A 17,470-nucleotide genomic window follows, 5' to 3' on the forward strand; every position below is an offset into this window, starting at 1 on the left:
AATTTAAAGGCTCTTTCTCTGGCTTTTGAGTTCTTCCTAATTCGGGTAATGGAGAGGGTGAGGGAAGGAAAGGCATACAAATAATTAACATATTTTTAAAGTTCTTGTGTGCCCAAAACAATGTTAATGTTAAGAAGCAAGGACTACAAGTGTCAAGTGAGTCGTTAGGACTCGCTTTTGAGCGAGTCGATCTGCTTAACATTCTTTTTCATAAGTTTTTTTGTTGTAACTCTAAATTCTATTATGCTTGAACTCACACGTTTGTGGTGATGAATACCATAAGATTATGGCAAGAAATGAGACGAAATAAGTTCAAATGTCCATGTAGGATTTCACTTAGTCCAACAAGGGTACTTCGCACTTGAAAAAATCAAAGCGCAAAGCTCCAAGACTCACTAACTTCCGCCCCTTCACCCAACAATTCCTGGCTTTGCCACTGGTGCTAGGGTAGGGGATTATAAGGTATAGTTTTAACCCCACAAGTCAACCATGGTTTGCTGTACGAACCATAGGTGATGTTGGTGGGGCATTTATTGGGGGTAAGATTTAGTTTTAATCTCGTAGGTCGGCCATTATTGCCCGCACGAAGCATTGGTGCCTTGGGTAGGCATATATAGGCTGTTGTCAATAAGGGGTAAGGTTTAATTTTAATCTCAATGGTCAACCATGGTTGGCCGAACGAAGCTTTGTTGCAAGAGGTGGACATTTACAAGCCGCTATCAACCATGATAAAATTCACACTAAAGTCGTTATTTTTAACATAGTAATCCATTCTTAGAAACAATTTTCTCTACCGCGCCTTTCCTTGGCATGATGTGCCTTTGACTTATGTTACCTCAATCATTTCGTGGAAAACAACACTTTCAACGATCATTAATTATGTCACTTAGCACTACAATCTACTGGTATTTCCCTTCACTTGTAAGTGAGAGGTTTTAGAATCAATTCTTGCCAAAGGCGCCACATATTGCTAGCCCATTATGAGGCTTAAAAAAAAAAAAAACCATTAATTATCAGAAATTGTTTTGAACTTTTAAGAAAATGTCTTCTCAGGAAAGAAAATGAAGACTTCTCTTAGTTTCTCCATATGACTGAGTAAACATCTACAAGCTTTCCAAGTTCCACATCATCAAGGGCCATCCTTAAGAGTGAATTACATTTGTAAAAGTTAGGACATGACCATCATTAAAATGGTAATATTCATTAGCGGGCACAATAGAATACAGTTAGTTGAGACGAGCCTCAATGTCTATGTAATGCAACTCTCAGAGAGACCTAAACGGCATGCAAGTCTTCCCTTCGAAACTGAAAATTAAAAAAGAACAATGAGAAAAAAGCAAAGTAATAGCACCTTCAGGAATCACCCATAGAATGAATCTTAAAACCATGTTGCACATAAAGGTATTTAGAAATTTATCATAGAATGACTCTTAAAACCATGTTGCATATAAAGGTACTTAGAAATTTATAAAGGATAAACTTTTACACATGAACAAGAAATTGCGGAAATATTGTACCATCATATTGCATACAAAAGTCAAGATCATCACAGCAGCAATTCACGAATGCGAACTGGCCTTTTAACTGCGTTTGTAAAGCCCTGCATACAGGAAAGGAAAAATTGCATTGCCAATAAGTTCTATATTTCTCACACAAATTTAAAGTCACTGGTAGAGTAAATGGGGTTGTGAATTCCCCCTGCGCATACATGTTCTACGCTGTGGCAAATATTATTGGACTACTTCAGCACCCAGCGAATTAAGGATGATACCGTCGTGTAGAAAAAATGGTAAACCAGTTATATATCTTTTATTAAATCCGGGAAATAAGACTGGAAATACATTCAGACTTAGTTTAATGATTGATTAGGTGGGGTAGGACATACATACATAACTGTGCCAATACTGCAGGTAATAAGGGTATAAATGAAGGTATCAGCTAGATCAGTTGGTAAACTCCATTCATATCGTACAAAAGACTGGAGAAAGGAGAGATGACCATAACATACATGCGATTGCATGTGGTACCTACACCCCCAGTTGGGATTTTCAGAGTCAGTTTAATGCATCACACGTGTGAAAGACATCAACCACTCAATATGTAGATGTAAGAACTAAGAACTGAATAACATGTAATTTTTGCATCCAAAAAATGAAGAAAAAGAAACGACAGATGATTTCGCACCTCGTTATATTTAAAAACTAGTGGCCGTGAATCTCTCTCTGCCGTTGCTTCCTTCTGAACAGCATCATCAGTCTTCTGAGTACCTTTGTTCAGCTTTCTAAATCTGATTTTTAATTTTAAAAGAGAGATCAGAACAAAAAAGGGTCACTGACAGCATATATGACAACCATGCATTATAGCATTCTTAGAGACCATGATCCCTTTTCACCACTGAAGACCAAAATAAAATTTGTTCCATAAACAAGCCCTTGGTTCTGAATCTGTGTTGTGACATTTATCACGCAATTTATCACAACTGTGATAGGTAGTCGATTTGTGGAGAGCAGATTTGGGGACTCAATTTGGGGGCATAAAACCACCGTATCAATCAGATCTCACTCAATACCTAACTTTAGTGATTACTAAAGATAAGTGAGAGAGACAAAGTCAAGTACAGAATGAAAAAATAGTTATTACCTGTCAAAAAAACCAGAGGAACCATTAGAAGACCTCATACTTCCAGGAGAATTTAATTTTGCCCTGGCTGTGGTAATTTTAGAGCTCAAGTTCAATGAAACACTCGAAGTACAGGGATTTGGCTGACTTCCATTTGATATGTTTTCTGAGTTTCCAGCATTTACAGCACATTCACCTTCACAATAAGCTCTAGCAAATTGTAATCTACTAGTTTCTGCAACGAAAAGACCATGGTTTTCCTTGTTGCATCCAACTGTTGAATGCACAGATCTTCCAGCGCTTGCTTGCAAGATCCTTTGCTTTTCAACCTGACACAAATTGATTATATGTTAAAAGAAGGGGTTGGGCGTCTGCAATGTGTAGTAACTTTCAAGAAAAAAAATTTGCACACAAAAGTACTCTTCTTGTAGACTTAACAATGCATTTTATGACAACAGATTCCCTTAAATTGTCTGCTTAGGTAATAGGAAAATATGAGATGCATAATCATAAACCTTAAGTGTTTAGATAGAGTACAAGAATCCTAATAACAAAAGGAAACTAATAAAACAAATAACTTAATATAGGAAACTACATCACGCCCCTATAATACTTAAGACCAATATTCTAAATGTTCTAGACTCTCAATACCATACATTTTTGTCCTTCAACATATAAATACGAGTAGTTCGTGAAAAAAGGAAGTGCATATTTTCTTCAGTGGCTTACTGGTTTGGAATATAAAGATTCTAAACTACGTCATGCACTGAAGGCACACCTTTAGATGACACTCACTATACTTAGGCCTGGTTTGGTACTGGGGTGATTCTGAAAAAAAGTTGGTATCAAAAAAAGCTGGGAGCTATTTTTATGTTTGGTAAACATTCAGCTTCAGCTTTTTTTCACAGTTTTGGGTGAAAAAAAAGCCAAAAACAAGAAGCTGCAAAACCCAGCTTTTTTTCACATCTGTTTTACATAAAAGTTTACCAAACACTATAATACTGCTTTTTTTTTTTTCAAAAGCACTTTTACAAAAAAGTTTACCAAACACTCTGCTGCTTTATTTCACAGCTGCTTATTCTCACAGCACAGCAAACATAGCTTTTTTTCAAAGCACATCAATACCAAACTAGCCCTTACTTGCATCCTTAAAAGATGAATTCCATTTAGATTCAATAATCCATTAGCTCTAGTTGAATGGAGTTTCTAAGAGAAGTCCGAGAGAGAGAGAGAGAGAGAGAGAGAGAGGTTTTGGAAAAATATGCTAAGGTTTTATAGAACACCCCCTTCACCTAAACAATGAATTCACATGATAAGAGACACTAGCTGACTTAGTTCACCCTTTTCTGGCGATTAAGGATTTATAGTTTTACATATAGTCTAATGAGCAGGAAAAACTAATACAAATTGCATCACTCACCTCGTGCGTCAACACCTGCTTCATGGTTGAGGCGAGTAGATGATGACCAGATCTATAGCCCTGCTTGATCACAAGAAACAGAAATACGAGAAGAATCATAATATGAAGCAAACTGCATAAAACAACCAAAACCAACAACTCAAACCTTGAAGTTAATGAAGTCGTTAATGGGGGGATCAAAAGAGAGTGATGAGGCATCAGCTGCTTCATGTCTGGGATTGCTAGGCAGAAGATCGGCCTTCATGCTTCTATGTGCTATAGAATAGGAGACCATCGTGCTAACTAACTGAGCCAAATCATTCTTCTCCTTTTCTGATAGCAAGTGCAATGCCACCTGAGGAACATACCATACTATTTCATAAACAATCAAATGACTATAGCCACAGCTTGGTAAGCGCATGCAAAGAGAGAGAGCAAAAGATAGCAACAAATAGATCTATGACAAAAGAATAATGGGTAGCTTTCTCGTAAGAGATATGTGTGTTGTTTCTCACAGCTGTGATTTTCGGGAAGGAACAATTACACTTTAAGACAAATACAACTAAATTAGCATTTCAGAGAGAGAGAGAGAGAGAGAGAGAGAGAGAGAGAGAGATTAAAAAACGTAGTCTATGTGAGTTCACATAAATTTCCTTTCACAGTTCTTTTGCAGCGCAGATTAGCTTAACCCATAAAGGATGTATTCAATGTAGTCTATGTGAGTTCATATAAATTTCCTTTCACAGTTCTTTTGGAGCGCAGATTAATTTAACCCATAAAGGATGTAGACAGAATATCTGTCTGAAAGTAAGCAAAAATATACAAGAAACAAAACGAAATGGACCAAGTTGAGAAAAATGTAAACAGCAGTGTTTTTTCAGCTCCAGAAACAATCCCTTAAGAGCAAGAAAGGTTATCCAGAGGATTACACGTTATCGGTTAAAAATTCAGGAGAGAATATGACTAATAGATCAGGACAAAAACTGTGTAATTTTATAGTGCCAAGTTCACCAAACTAAGTAAAGCCTTTTTTTAGTCCGGTAAACTATTTTATTTAGGTTCAAAAATCAAACTATTACCTGTAGCTTTATTTTTCCATTACAAGGACTAAGAGTCTATGATATGTGATCGACATTTGCATTGAAATCTTGTAAAGACATGGTATTGGACCCATGCACATAAAATTCGATCGCATATCTTAATCATAAATTTAACAAAAGAAAACAAATCAAAAACTTAAGTATATTCTATTGGAATAAAATGATATCACACATTCTTTTCTTATAAAATAAATGACGAACACAACCAAAATATCTCAAAAGCATTGGCTGTCTGATAATCACTTGAACTAGTAAGCATATGTAAAGTCTCTCACATGTGAAACTGAAAATAAAGATCAACACACAAACACAACAAATGGAATATGGAACTGCCACCAAGAACCTCAAAGAAACAAGATAAGACGTGGCTAAGATGAACATTATTACCGGCCGTAGAGTTGGGGGTGACAGGATGTGTAACAGTAACGAAATTGAGTCTTCTACTAAGGACTTAATTGACAAATGTCTTGAAATAGATGGTGGAATTGTGTTGTACCAAGACCTCAAAGTTTCCACCTTTTCCATCAACACTGTGCGGTATCTGAATATGTATGGGATTCAAATCAGTAAAAAAAATTGAAAAATAACTTTCACGACTTACTTCAAGATCTAACAGGTTTGCAGGATACCTATGATACGATTTTGGCCACTCAATGTTTGGTCTCTGCACTTGGGCTACCAAACGATGTATAGTGATTGCAATAGCAGGCAGATAAACTCCATAATAGAAAAAAGAGGAAAGAGTCAAAAGAAGAATGTAATTGAAACAAGTCGCAGCAAGTAGATATTCAAATATCCTTACCGTAAAGAGGCATGTGTTGTGTACGCATAATATATTTATGCATAAGGTCGGAGGCACCAAGACTGTTTAAGCATTTGACCTTCAGATAAGAGAAAATTGTAAAACATCAACTGTCTTGTTTTAGCACATGACAGGTAATCAATATAGTCAAACCAGGCAGCTTACAGTCTTTTGTATCACTGGATCATGATAAGGGAGATGCAAAAAGTTTTCATGAAGACCATCAGCAATCAAATCATAGTCACCGCTGCAAATTTATTGAGTAGGTGAGGTAGACATTAGATATTTTAAACACTTGAACATATAATATTTGCTGGAATTTACTACCTACCAGTTAGAAACGAGAGAATGCAAAAAGTCAAAATCATTTGACATAACTCCACAGCTACCATTGGTTGTTCTTTCCCTCTTCGTTCTTTTCTTTTGGAAGATCTAAAGAGAGTCGCATCTTCAAATATAAGGTTGTGAAAACTATGGATAAAGAATAAGACACACATCATCTAACTACCGTTACACTTACCTCTTTCCAGACATCAATCACACTTCTTGACATATCCTTTCGACCAACCACTTGAGAACCAATCTCCCACTGGAAAAGTATGAGTACAACATAGTATTAACCACTCGCTTTTAAAGAAAATAATGCTCAGTTCTTCAAACAGAAACCAAACTGAGAACTCCACCATAAATAACTATCACCATTCACCAGGAACATAGGTAGTGGGAGGATGAGAAGAACCCCTAAAATATGGTGAGATGGCAGTTAGGGAAGCTCAAAGTAATCATAGGAGACATCCATGATTATTACAAACTTGTTTCATGAAGAGATCCATGTTTTTTACTCCATTTCTCCGAAAAGTTGTTAATGTGCTCAAACCTTAATAAATATTTTTAACTGGTCAATATCGGAAACTTCAAACGGAACTGTTTTACTTGTCTAAACAAAACCATCCCAGACAAAGCTAATCTGATATTGTGAAGGCTTTCTTAATTAAGGAATAGTCTGCAAAAGAGAGATAATTAGCCTTGCAGATTTCAGAGGAGCCTCCTGGATGTTCGCATTCGATTATTATGATGACTGAATGGGTCATTCACGGTACTATCTGATTGTCGTGTAGTTCCTCAGGGTTTTTGCTTCTTATATAACAAGAAAAAAAGGGGGAAAACTCTGCAAAAGAAGGATCATATCAAACTCTTACCGCATTGAGTGTTTCCTTTTTCTTGTTGAGAAACTGAAGAGTGTTCAAGCATGAACGTATATCACATTCTGTAACATAAAGGTTGAAGTGAATGGAAAAGATCAAAGATTGAATAAATGAAGGGAAGTTTGAAATTAGTACGAACTGGTATAAACCAAATTTCAGTCATAACATTAAGGAATGACAAAATTCCATTTTAAACTTAAAAACACAATCGAACTTGTACACAACACATCTAGACTTTCCGTTAAAGAATGGTTTGTACATTATGAATAACCAGATGAATTCAAATAAGGTAATTCTCAATAAAAGGGATGTATGACTCACCTGTATGCTCTGCAAGTGCAGTAAGTGCAATGGAACTTGTTTTCATTCCCTCCTTATTACATATATATTTAAGCCTGTAATGCAACAACAAAATTTGAGGACCGATCTAACATAGGAAAGTAGCCACATATAAAAGGCATTTCTTTTGAATGAGACAATGTACTGCAAGTAACAAATAATTTACCAATCCCAAATATGGGTATGAACATATGTGATGTGATATCTATGTATGGTATGTTAAATTGCTAATAAGCAATTTCTAATTTCTATTTAGGTTGTACAGTTCCAAAAATTAGATCCCCTAGTTATTTCATTTAAAGAACTTAATTTTCCCTTAACAAATAAAGAATACCAAGAAGTGAGAACAAGATTCATTTCCACATAAAGTGATATGTCCCAAAGTAACAAAATATACCAGTATTGGAATTAACTCAAGCATGCACAAGTTACTCATTAATTGAGTGGGCTTATAAATCGCAATTTGCTCGAAGTCGTTCACGCACCATGTTCACATTCTAACTTTTGATAGTTTACTATGCTGTCATTACATAAATGTATATGCTTCCCACATGATCCGTACATATAGATGTTTCAAGAAGTGATTTATTCACATTCTACGGATTTGAAGAACTTCCCTTTTCCAACAAATTTGATTGGCAGTTAAAATTTCGGTTGTTATAAATTTGGTACCCCGCCAAAGGATTAAACTCTATCCTCAATATACACAACTTTGGTTGGCTGGGGGATTCAAACAAACTTTGGCATTTGCGTGATATGGCAATAGTGGTTCTTCTCCCTGAACTATTATCGTAGAAGTTTCAACCATAAAAGAAATGATGTATAACCTTAAGCAAAAAACATGAGCATATTCAGATTCCAAAACACATCAAATTATGTTAAACCTTATAGAACAATTGATCCAGCAAACAATCTTTAGACATCAATTTATATTTTTTAAACGTTACCTGCTCACCACTCGACTCACTGTTGGTTGTACAAAAACATGAACCCTGTAAAAGAATAGGTAGTGTTATCAAGCAAATAGTTCTCCAACAACTCCACATAAATGTTTTCTTTTTATAAAATGTTATGGTATGAACTTATGGGACATTATTTAAAACTCTATTTGTTACAATTATCAGTTTCTGATAAGCAACAAACTTTCATTGAAGAAAAGAAAATGAAAATTTGTTCACATTATCATTGAAATGGATAGAAAAAAAATGATATAAATTGATAAGAGACACGCTGCTTCATTTTGTGTACTAACCAATGCAAAACTAGGTTTAAAAGAATTCCCAAGATTACTATATTTGCAACTAGTAAAGACTTTGGAATGCATGTTTGTGGCACATTCTACTCCATAAACTTACATGAATCTATACTAAGATGGTGTTATTGTTTAGAGCTATCAGCTATGTACATTGCGCTCTTTAGGTCCAGTTAACTTTTTAAAAATTTATATATAGAACCTTTTTTAGGTCCTATTACTTGATTAGGACTATATATTCTTCCTTATTCTAGGTGTAATCCCTTGGGGAGAAAATATCTGATTTCCAGATCTGAGAGAATGATGGAAAATGATGCACCCGTTTAGCTTCCACCTTCAATTATTCGTTCGTGATTGAACCACGCGAGCCCTTCCAGTTTCTTGCAACCCAACTACCTCTACTATCTATATAACCTTGGAAAAGCATCTGCCAACTTCTCCAAGGATGTCACCCCACTCCCAACTACAAACTTCAAGCAGTTCTGAAAAGCTTCATATACTTGAGCCCTTCCAAGGGTTGACAGCTCCCCTTAGTAACTATATTAGCATCCCAACCGTTTTATGCTAGCCCATCGGCTCTTAGCAGTTGCCAGCAGAAGTTTGCATAAAGCAACATGCAGGATAGCTGACATGCACATGAACCTAAGCATGTCTTATGAAAGGAACCACATTTATAGTTAAGGTGTATATATGGTAGAGGTGGCTGGTTTGATAGTGAAGGTTTAGAGTTTAGGGTTTAGGGCCCCGTCATTTGCCAAAGCATGAAAGGAACCACATTTAGGGTTAAGGTGTATAGAAGCTAGAGGTGGCTGGTTTGATAGTGAAGGTTTAGAGTTTAGGGTTTAAGGCCACGTCATTTGCCAAAGCATGCATCACGGGCATGCTTGAGAAACCTCCGGACATGCCATCTCATGTAAAGTTCGCTTGGATTTTCTTAACACTAGAATGGCTCATCGAGCATAGGTGATATTTCCTCCATTGAAAGCCAAAAGACTCATAATGCTCACTAGGGAACCTATGGGCATATGGAACATTGAGTGAGTTTCATGTGGCTAACCTTGGAGCCTAGACGACGAGCATAGATTACAAGACGGTAGTCAAATGTCTCTACAAGACAACTCGTGGACTAGCGGGCAAAATTAGTGTTGCACACTGTTAACTGAGGACATGTTTAACCGCTATGCAACGTTTGAATACTCAATATGAGGAACATACCTAGACCTCCATGGCTTTGTGATGCACGTAACACCAAAAAGTTCACAACACGAGCATTGGCTTGGTTTCGGCCATGACATAAGGGTGCCTAAATAAAAGGCATGCTTGCTTAAGCATAGAGGTGTACATATATTTTATCTCATCGAGGGCTCTGCACTCTACCCTATCATGTGTTCTGACTCGGTTGTTGAATGCATTTGATTCTTCCCATGATCTTAACATTTTATTTCAAGTCACAAGATAATTGATCTAAGTCACAAATATCAACAAAAATCAAATCTTAGAGGACTCAAATGACATCAGTATGCTCATAGATATTGTTAGCTTCGTCAAAGTTGGAAGGAAAAGAATTATGCTTTAATTATAGATGTATAGACAAATGTTGAATTGGGTTTATATGATTTGTAACCAATACTAAGAAAGATTTACTTTGCAACTTGACGCAATGGTCTCAAGGCAGGTGCATATAGGTCATTACATATGCAAATAACCTACAGAAGAAGAATCAATTAATTAAAATATCCACGAGGCAAAAAACCAAAAATTCTTGGTTCATTAAATATCAGTAAAACTCACAGGCCTCGACAACGATGCAGTTTTTCTCCCTCCTTTTGAAGAAACCCTTCCTGATTTTTGTTCATTGTTGATATTCTCCTTCTCCATATAAGATTTCCTATCAGCACATACCTGCATGAACATATAAAAAAAAAAAAGTTCAGCTATACAAAACAAACTAGTGAGCTGAAATTGGCTCTTTACATAACAGTTTTAGTTCAACTAGTTCTTATTATTTGAACCCCTTTATTTACTTAAGCTAACCACAAAACTTTTTCTAGTTAAGAAAAATACGTTTTTATATAAAATATAAAACAAAACAGCCCTTATGGTTAAAAAATTTCAAATCCCTTAGAATGCCCTTAATTGATTAATTAACTTGGGGAACCCTATTCAACAACGTCCCCCCCTGAGGTTTGGTCTCACTACAAGACCCCACAAAAATCATTAGTTGACTGTTTATTGGCGAAATGTCAATTTACCTCCTCCTTTCCTTAAAAATGTTAGACCCTATATCGAAATAATATATTAAACCCTAAATTATGTTACAGTTAATAAAAAACACAAACTTTTTGTAGACAAACATTTGAAAATCAAAATTGATAAAAAAAAATGAGTAACAAAGAAAAGTGAAAATCAAAAACAAAATACAACCTAAAAATGGAAAACTGAAACCATCCCCTCCCTTAGCTGCCACAAACAACCACCGGACCAGCAACACAACTACTGCATCACCCCAAACGACAAAGTCTCCACCAACTGTTTAGTTCTCTCTCCCCTCCCCGACCCTAAACCCAACCCCATCTCCCCTTCAGCACCCACACCCAACTTCGTCCATCCCAAACCCAATCACACCCACCCACAAAGATACTCAATTCCGATCCCATCCATCTCTAACCAATGTCGAACAACACCCACCATCGCCCCTTAGATCTCATCCCTCCCACCAACTTGACGATCTACTCTCACCACCCACCGACCCTAGCCACAACCAGCCCAACCAACCAACCCCATACAACACCTACCATCCGTAAGGCAGCAAATTCATAATGCATAAAACTAAAAGGATTTCACTTTTTTATTTTCAGATGTGAAGGTTTAATAACATGTTCTTTTCATTTTTTTATTTCGTAATGATCAATAAGTCATTGATATTTACTTCTTTAATTTCACAGCTGTCAAGATGATAAAAATAGAAGCAGCATTCAATAAAGGTGCCCATTAAGCCACCAAAACAGGTCAATGAAATCCACATGTATATCTCTTATAACACAGAATTTAAAAATTCAAAACCTTATCATTTACCATTTTTAGAATAACTTCCACGACACCTTTCCCATCTCCAAGAGCCCCATCTATTTCGTCAATCACCTAGAGGAAATGCAGTTGGATTTTGTCATGAGCACACACAATAAAAAGATTAAGCTTGAAAATTAGAACCAACCAAACACTTTGGCGTCGAGTCCATTCTGAGGAACTTCTTCTCAATAACTTCGACGGACTCCGTCTGAACAACATCAAGAATTTTCGCTGCAACAGTTGACGATGATCGGTCATCACTAGCATTAACCTACAAAACATGTAATAAATCCACCATTCCATTATACACAAACCTAAAATTATTTTTCTTTCTAAACAAGTGACAGATGACAAATTAAACCGGGAAGAGCTCCCATAAAAAGTGAAAAGCAATGTTCCTCTATACATTTTTGGTGCTCAAATATAAAGCTCTAATATGCTTAGTGATGTAATATCCAAAATATAGATCAACTTATGAAATTTGTAAAATGCTAAACATGGTCCCTGAAATTCAACCCAAAATTAACTGTACTTTAATTGTTTCCCGTTTGTCATAATCAGGGCTGTCAGATAAGCTGCTAATTTGACAGTAATGTTATAAGTCACTAAACGTAATCTTGCATCCAAATTCCAAAGAATCCAATTAGGTTATTTAGCTTAGAGATGCAACTGATTTTGAAGGTCTATTATCTTAAGTTAGAATAAATTAACTGAACAAGTGTCAGTTAAATTAAATATACATGTAGACTGTAGGTAACACGAACGTCATACTACATCTGCTATGAAACCGATTTCAACATCCCTGTAAATAGAAAATAACAAATTGCAAAATCAACTTGTGATACCCAAAATTGTGAATATGGCAGATTGAAGTACTGCACTGGTCTTATTGAGAAAATAAAGGGACTTATTCGAACATTTGATATGGAAGCTAGGGTTCTCATGCAAGTGATTCAAGTACATCAGATGATTGCTATTTCTAATCCATGATTGATTGATATTGGGGTATTAGAGGATCTACATAATGATAGAAGGGCCTGTGAAAGATTGTTCCATAATGCTAAAACAACATTAGTGAGAAGAAAAAAGTGGGAGGTGCTCCTCTCTCGACATGTGTGACGATCAAGCAACCTCACTAATCAAGGCCTAAATCCTATGTATCTTCCGCAGCCACCATTAGTTATAATTACTTTGCCATTGGGGACTGGTCAACTGCCTGACCACCTCCTTAGCTCATCTCTTCCCCAAATCACATTGTGCAAGTTAATTTGGAAATTCCAATCCAAACCGAAATTTCTGATTCTGAAAATTTTTGACAGACTTGGATGGCAACTGGAATATATCTAAGGAAAACTAATGAAAAGGGCTTGAAAACTTTGAGTTTTAACGAAAATGACAAAATAAAGGGTAAAGTGAATAGTGCCAGGATTGACTTTTTAGTGTAAAAATGTGGTTTTTCATTAAAGTGAACAGTACCGGGAGCTTTTCGTTAAAGTTCCCATATATCTATCTGATCCGAAATTTCTCAAATTTAGTACTATGAAAAAAGGGTAGTGCTATCTATGAGAATGTGAAGGTAAAAGAGTCCCACATTGGTACTTCTCACACACCCTCTTACTTTTCGGTTGTTGGATCGAATGAATTGAAGAAGATCAATGGCCAAACAGTAATATGGGTGTGTGGGAAATAAAAATGAGTGTGAATAGCACTATCCTAAAAAAAACCATGCATATGCTTATTTTATCACGTTCATTGTTATATCTAAATATGCTTTATTTCATATTTGTATATTTAATCATACTATTATATATCAAAAATAAAGAGTATAATCATACTTACTATTTTATCTTGTCTAATATGATTTTATGTCGTACATACCAAAACGGCTACAAATATCGCAAAATTTGACAATAAATATTGAATGGTGGATACACAAAAGTTTGAAAACTTTCATTTCACAGTCTTGCAAACTGTAGGAGATCCGAAATATGTTCCAAAAATTCCGAGATAAAACCAATTCTGAAAATTTCAATAATCCAAAATTCCAAAATTGGAGCTAATATTTGATTCCGAAACTTTTTTGGATTAGGAATGGAATTCTTCTTTCCGATCCAGCTGACCGAAAAATGGGGAAAACTTTAAGGACCAAAATGATATCCTGACAAGTAACTCCAGCTAACACAGCAAATGATACTGAATGATTCATGCAAAAACAAAATTTCTTAAAAGAATTCTTTTTGTTAATCACGATTATGTGTGCGCAGATATGAAGTGAACAACATACCTCCACCACTCGGTACCCACAATGCTTTGCAGCTATATGTGCAAGTGTAGTCTTCCCAAGCCCTGGAGGGCCACAAAGTAAAAGGATCTGCAGTGACCATCAAATATGCAGGTCAGCCAATGCAAGGTAGTTCTATGTTATGAGGCGCATAATTAAAAAACAGTAAGAATAAAAGCAAAATGCAGAAAGAGTTCATATTCTACCTTTTGTTCTGGGGGACTGGTAGACCTTGACTTATTCCACAACTCTGGAATGCTTTTTGAATTAGCACTTTCATCATTCATATCCTTAAAATGCATATTTTTTTCATCATTCCATCCTCTGTTATTCCTTGAAACCTTTGAATCAGAAAGTTTGTGGTGTTGAGTGATAGAAGAATGTCGTCTCAACGCAGACAAAACCTCATCGGACGTGCTCCTAATTTCAGATCCAAAAACACAAGGATCCCATTGTTTTAACCATAGGAGGACCTGCAATGCAAATAAAAAAAGAACAGACAGTTGACAGAAGACCTTCTAGGGAAGAAAAACTACAAAAACATGTGCGCCTTTTGGAGCATTAACTCCCCTAAAAAGTTATGAAAAAACATGAAAACAAACATAGTTACCTCACGATTTGTTTGTTCATCACTCAGAAGCTCAATAAATGAATTTGGAGCATATTTATCCACCCAAAGTTGTTCATGCAATAGTGGTGTTTCACTCTGAACTTCAAAGCGAGCTCGCAAGGTCTTCAAACAACTCTAATTATATTTAGCATATCAATACAGATTTCACTGATCAGGTAAAACATTTATGATTCGCCAAATATTTCAAGAGAGTATCTAGTGTCTCATTGTTAGGTTTCGGCTCGTCAATTAGTGTTCTTTTCTGTTTAGGATTGTTTTAGGGAAAAAAAAGGGTGCACCGATTCTTCTCCTAAAAGGGCTAGGAAAGAATCTTAGTTTCCTTATTCAATTTAGATTAGAAATCCTAGAAGTCCATTTGGAATTGGAAAGGAAGTCTAATTTCCTATTCCACTTAGAATAGGAATTATAATCTGTAAAGGACATGTAAACTGCACCCTATGCCTATAAATAGGGTGCGGCAAGGCTTAAATTCAAGTGAGAAAAACTGTGATAGCCAAGACAAGAGAGAAACATTAGTTCTAGGGTTTGCAAAAGTTCTGTAATCTCTATTATTAATCAAAGGAGCGCTAGAGAAATCACAACTAGACGTAGGCCAAAGTTCTGCCGAACCAGGATAATTCTTGTGTGTTTCTAAGTTTTTCTATATTTGCTAGTTTAGTCTATTGTCGTTGGTTACATTAAAGAACAAGGTCTAGTGGGCATTTTTCAACACTCATGGCATAACACAAAAAAGTTAAAGAATCCTCACTTAGAAAGTTTTCAAACAATGACACAAATAAGTCCCTAAATTCATTAAAAATTGCTACTTTCATCCCTACTATTATATTCAAAGCTATTTTATCCAATTTTTTGTCAACTTAAGTCACTTGACACACTTTAGAGTGTAATATTGTCCTTTTCTCGTCTAATTTTTCCCCCCTAAAGTTAACTCCATACACTATTTCTTTATGTAAAATTACCAATCTACCCTCTAATGTGTATCACAAGCAAGTAACGTGACTTCAATTGACGGAAAATTGAATATTGTAGCTTCGAATATAATATTAAGGATGTAATTGGCAGATTTTTATAATTCAATGACTGATTTTTCTGAAAAAAAATAGTTTAGGGACCTAATACTAGGTGATAATTCAGGGACTAAATTGGCAGTTCACCCTATATGATAATAAATGATAGGATTGATGTACTGTTTACAACATTGAAGCTAACTTAACATGGATTTCTTATAAAATGATGTGGATTAAAGTTGGATGACTCCAATGACTCTTATGGGCCCATTTGATATCCATTTTGTTAAAGATAATAGGGAAATGCATAGGAGAAATGAGAGATAGGGCGGAGGAAGGATATTGAGAAGAATGCAGAAGAAATGGGTATACGAAGTGATACACAAAATGAAAACTAAAAACCTAAACTGAAGACAATTATAAGTTGTTTGCACCTTTAAGTTTCCATTTCAGATGTTCTCCCTCCTCACCTCTATCTCTAGCACTAAAATTGAAAACTATAAAACAAAATGGTTATCAAACGGTCCTAAGTTCACAATGAACTAATTCATCTTCATAATGCATACCATACCTTCCTAAATGCCTCTTTCTCCACTCTTTGCAATAGATCATTAATAGGTTCTGATATAAGACCTGCAAAAATTATACTTCCCAGTCAAGCTAATGTGTATAGAAAGCAATGTATGCGAACTGCAACTTATATACACCATTAACTGCTATGCGACAGAACGATTCTCTACTTTTCCAAGGTTTTCTCAGAAACCAAACATGCAGCTAGAGAAAAAAGCATCCAAGTATTGAAGAAAATAATCATGTTTGGAGAAAAAAGCATCCAAGTATTCAAGAAAATAATTTGGTTCTACCTCCCGATGTTCCTTTTACATGCAATTTCTTGGGACGCTCCTTCTCCACCAAGCATATCTTCGCGTAAACTCTATCCCCGGCACTCGGCGCCGTCACCGGAATGAAACTACCATCTATCTCCGACGCATACCTTGACACAACTTTCTCCTCCACAACATCAGTAACTCGTTGATCGACCACGGGATCTATCTCGTGTGGCGGCGAGTAAAGCCAGTCCTCATCATTCTCGGACCGGTCCACATCATCGACCCTGCTCCGTTTCTCATCCGACAATCCGGAATTTTCCGCAATCGACTCATCAGGACCGTCCGATGATCGCAAACGCTTCTGGGCATTGTTTCGGACTTCGTATGATGGCGGGTGATCTGTGGAGGGCGGCGATTTAGAACGGGTAGGTTGTTCTTTGCCGTATTCTTCTGGGTAAGGTTCCGCCGGTTCAAAGTCTAGGCAGTCATCGTGAAGGTGATAGTTAGCTTCAAGCAATTCGAGCTCTTCGGGAAACGGGATTTCCATGTCCATGCCCGATAACGACAGACGCTTGTGGCCTTTGATCTGCGTTCCGGAAGATAACGGGTGGTCTGTGGACGGTGGCGATCTAGAATGGATAGTCTGTTCTTTGTCGAATACTTCTGCTCATGGTTCTGGATCTTGGCAGTCTTCGGGGAAGCGACAGTTTGCTTCAAGCAATTCGAGACCCTGCGTATGGTTTCATGGCCATGGTTGGTCACCGCGCGTTTGGATGAGAAGTTTCACAAGTACATCCGTCCTGTATTGTTTTACAAACAAAAAATTTGAAGAAAAACTTCACAAATGTGTAGTATCAATAGCTAAAAAAAGAAAAAATCAATAGCTAAAATGTCAAAAAACAATAATAAATTTGTGTGTGATACGTAATATTTTTT

The 17,470-nt window shown here is 36.3% G+C and overlaps 1 protein-coding gene across 1 annotated transcript; it reads right to left on the bottom strand.

The window, feature by feature from the left end:
* Nucleotides 1–897: 897 nt before the first annotated feature.
* Nucleotides 898–17,424, bottom strand: LOC137738966 (uncharacterized). Its single transcript, XM_068478434.1, has 24 exons — nt 16,568–17,424; nt 16,276–16,337; nt 14,677–14,811; nt 14,273–14,539; nt 14,070–14,156; nt 11,931–12,056; nt 11,792–11,857; nt 10,508–10,618; nt 10,361–10,422; nt 8,412–8,456; nt 7,447–7,520; nt 7,120–7,187; nt 6,441–6,509; nt 6,252–6,352; nt 6,086–6,167; nt 5,921–5,999; nt 5,748–5,835; nt 5,506–5,659; nt 4,185–4,373; nt 4,040–4,099; nt 2,641–2,948; nt 2,185–2,287; nt 1,518–1,600; nt 898–1,305 (listed from the first exon to the last, which is right to left on the bottom strand). The coding sequence occupies exons 1-23, from the start codon at nt 17,085–17,087 to the stop codon at nt 1,547–1,549; spliced, it is 2,910 nt and encodes a 969-aa protein (XP_068334535.1). The 5' UTR covers nt 17,088–17,424; the 3' UTR covers nt 898–1,305; nt 1,518–1,546.
* Nucleotides 17,425–17,470: the final 46 nt, after the last annotated feature.

Source organism: Pyrus communis, chromosome 7 (genome assembly GCF_963583255.1).
Source record: "Pyrus communis chromosome 7, drPyrComm1.1, whole genome shotgun sequence".
Lineage (NCBI taxonomy): Eukaryota > Viridiplantae > Streptophyta > Magnoliopsida > Rosales > Rosaceae > Pyrus > Pyrus communis.

Coding starts and splice junctions, on each gene's coding strand:
- LOC137738966 (XM_068478434.1), bottom strand. CDS start 17,087: ATGGACATGGAAATCCCGTTTCCCGAAGAGCTCGAATTGCTTGAAGCT. Junction 12,057..14,069: donor GTGGGTACCGAGTGGTGGAG/GTATGTTGTTCA, acceptor CATGTTTTGTAG/GTTAATGCTAGTGATGACCG. Junction 11,858..11,930: donor ACTCGACGCCAAAGTGTTTG/GTTGGTTCTAAT, acceptor CATTTCCTCTAG/GTGATTGACGAAATAGATGG.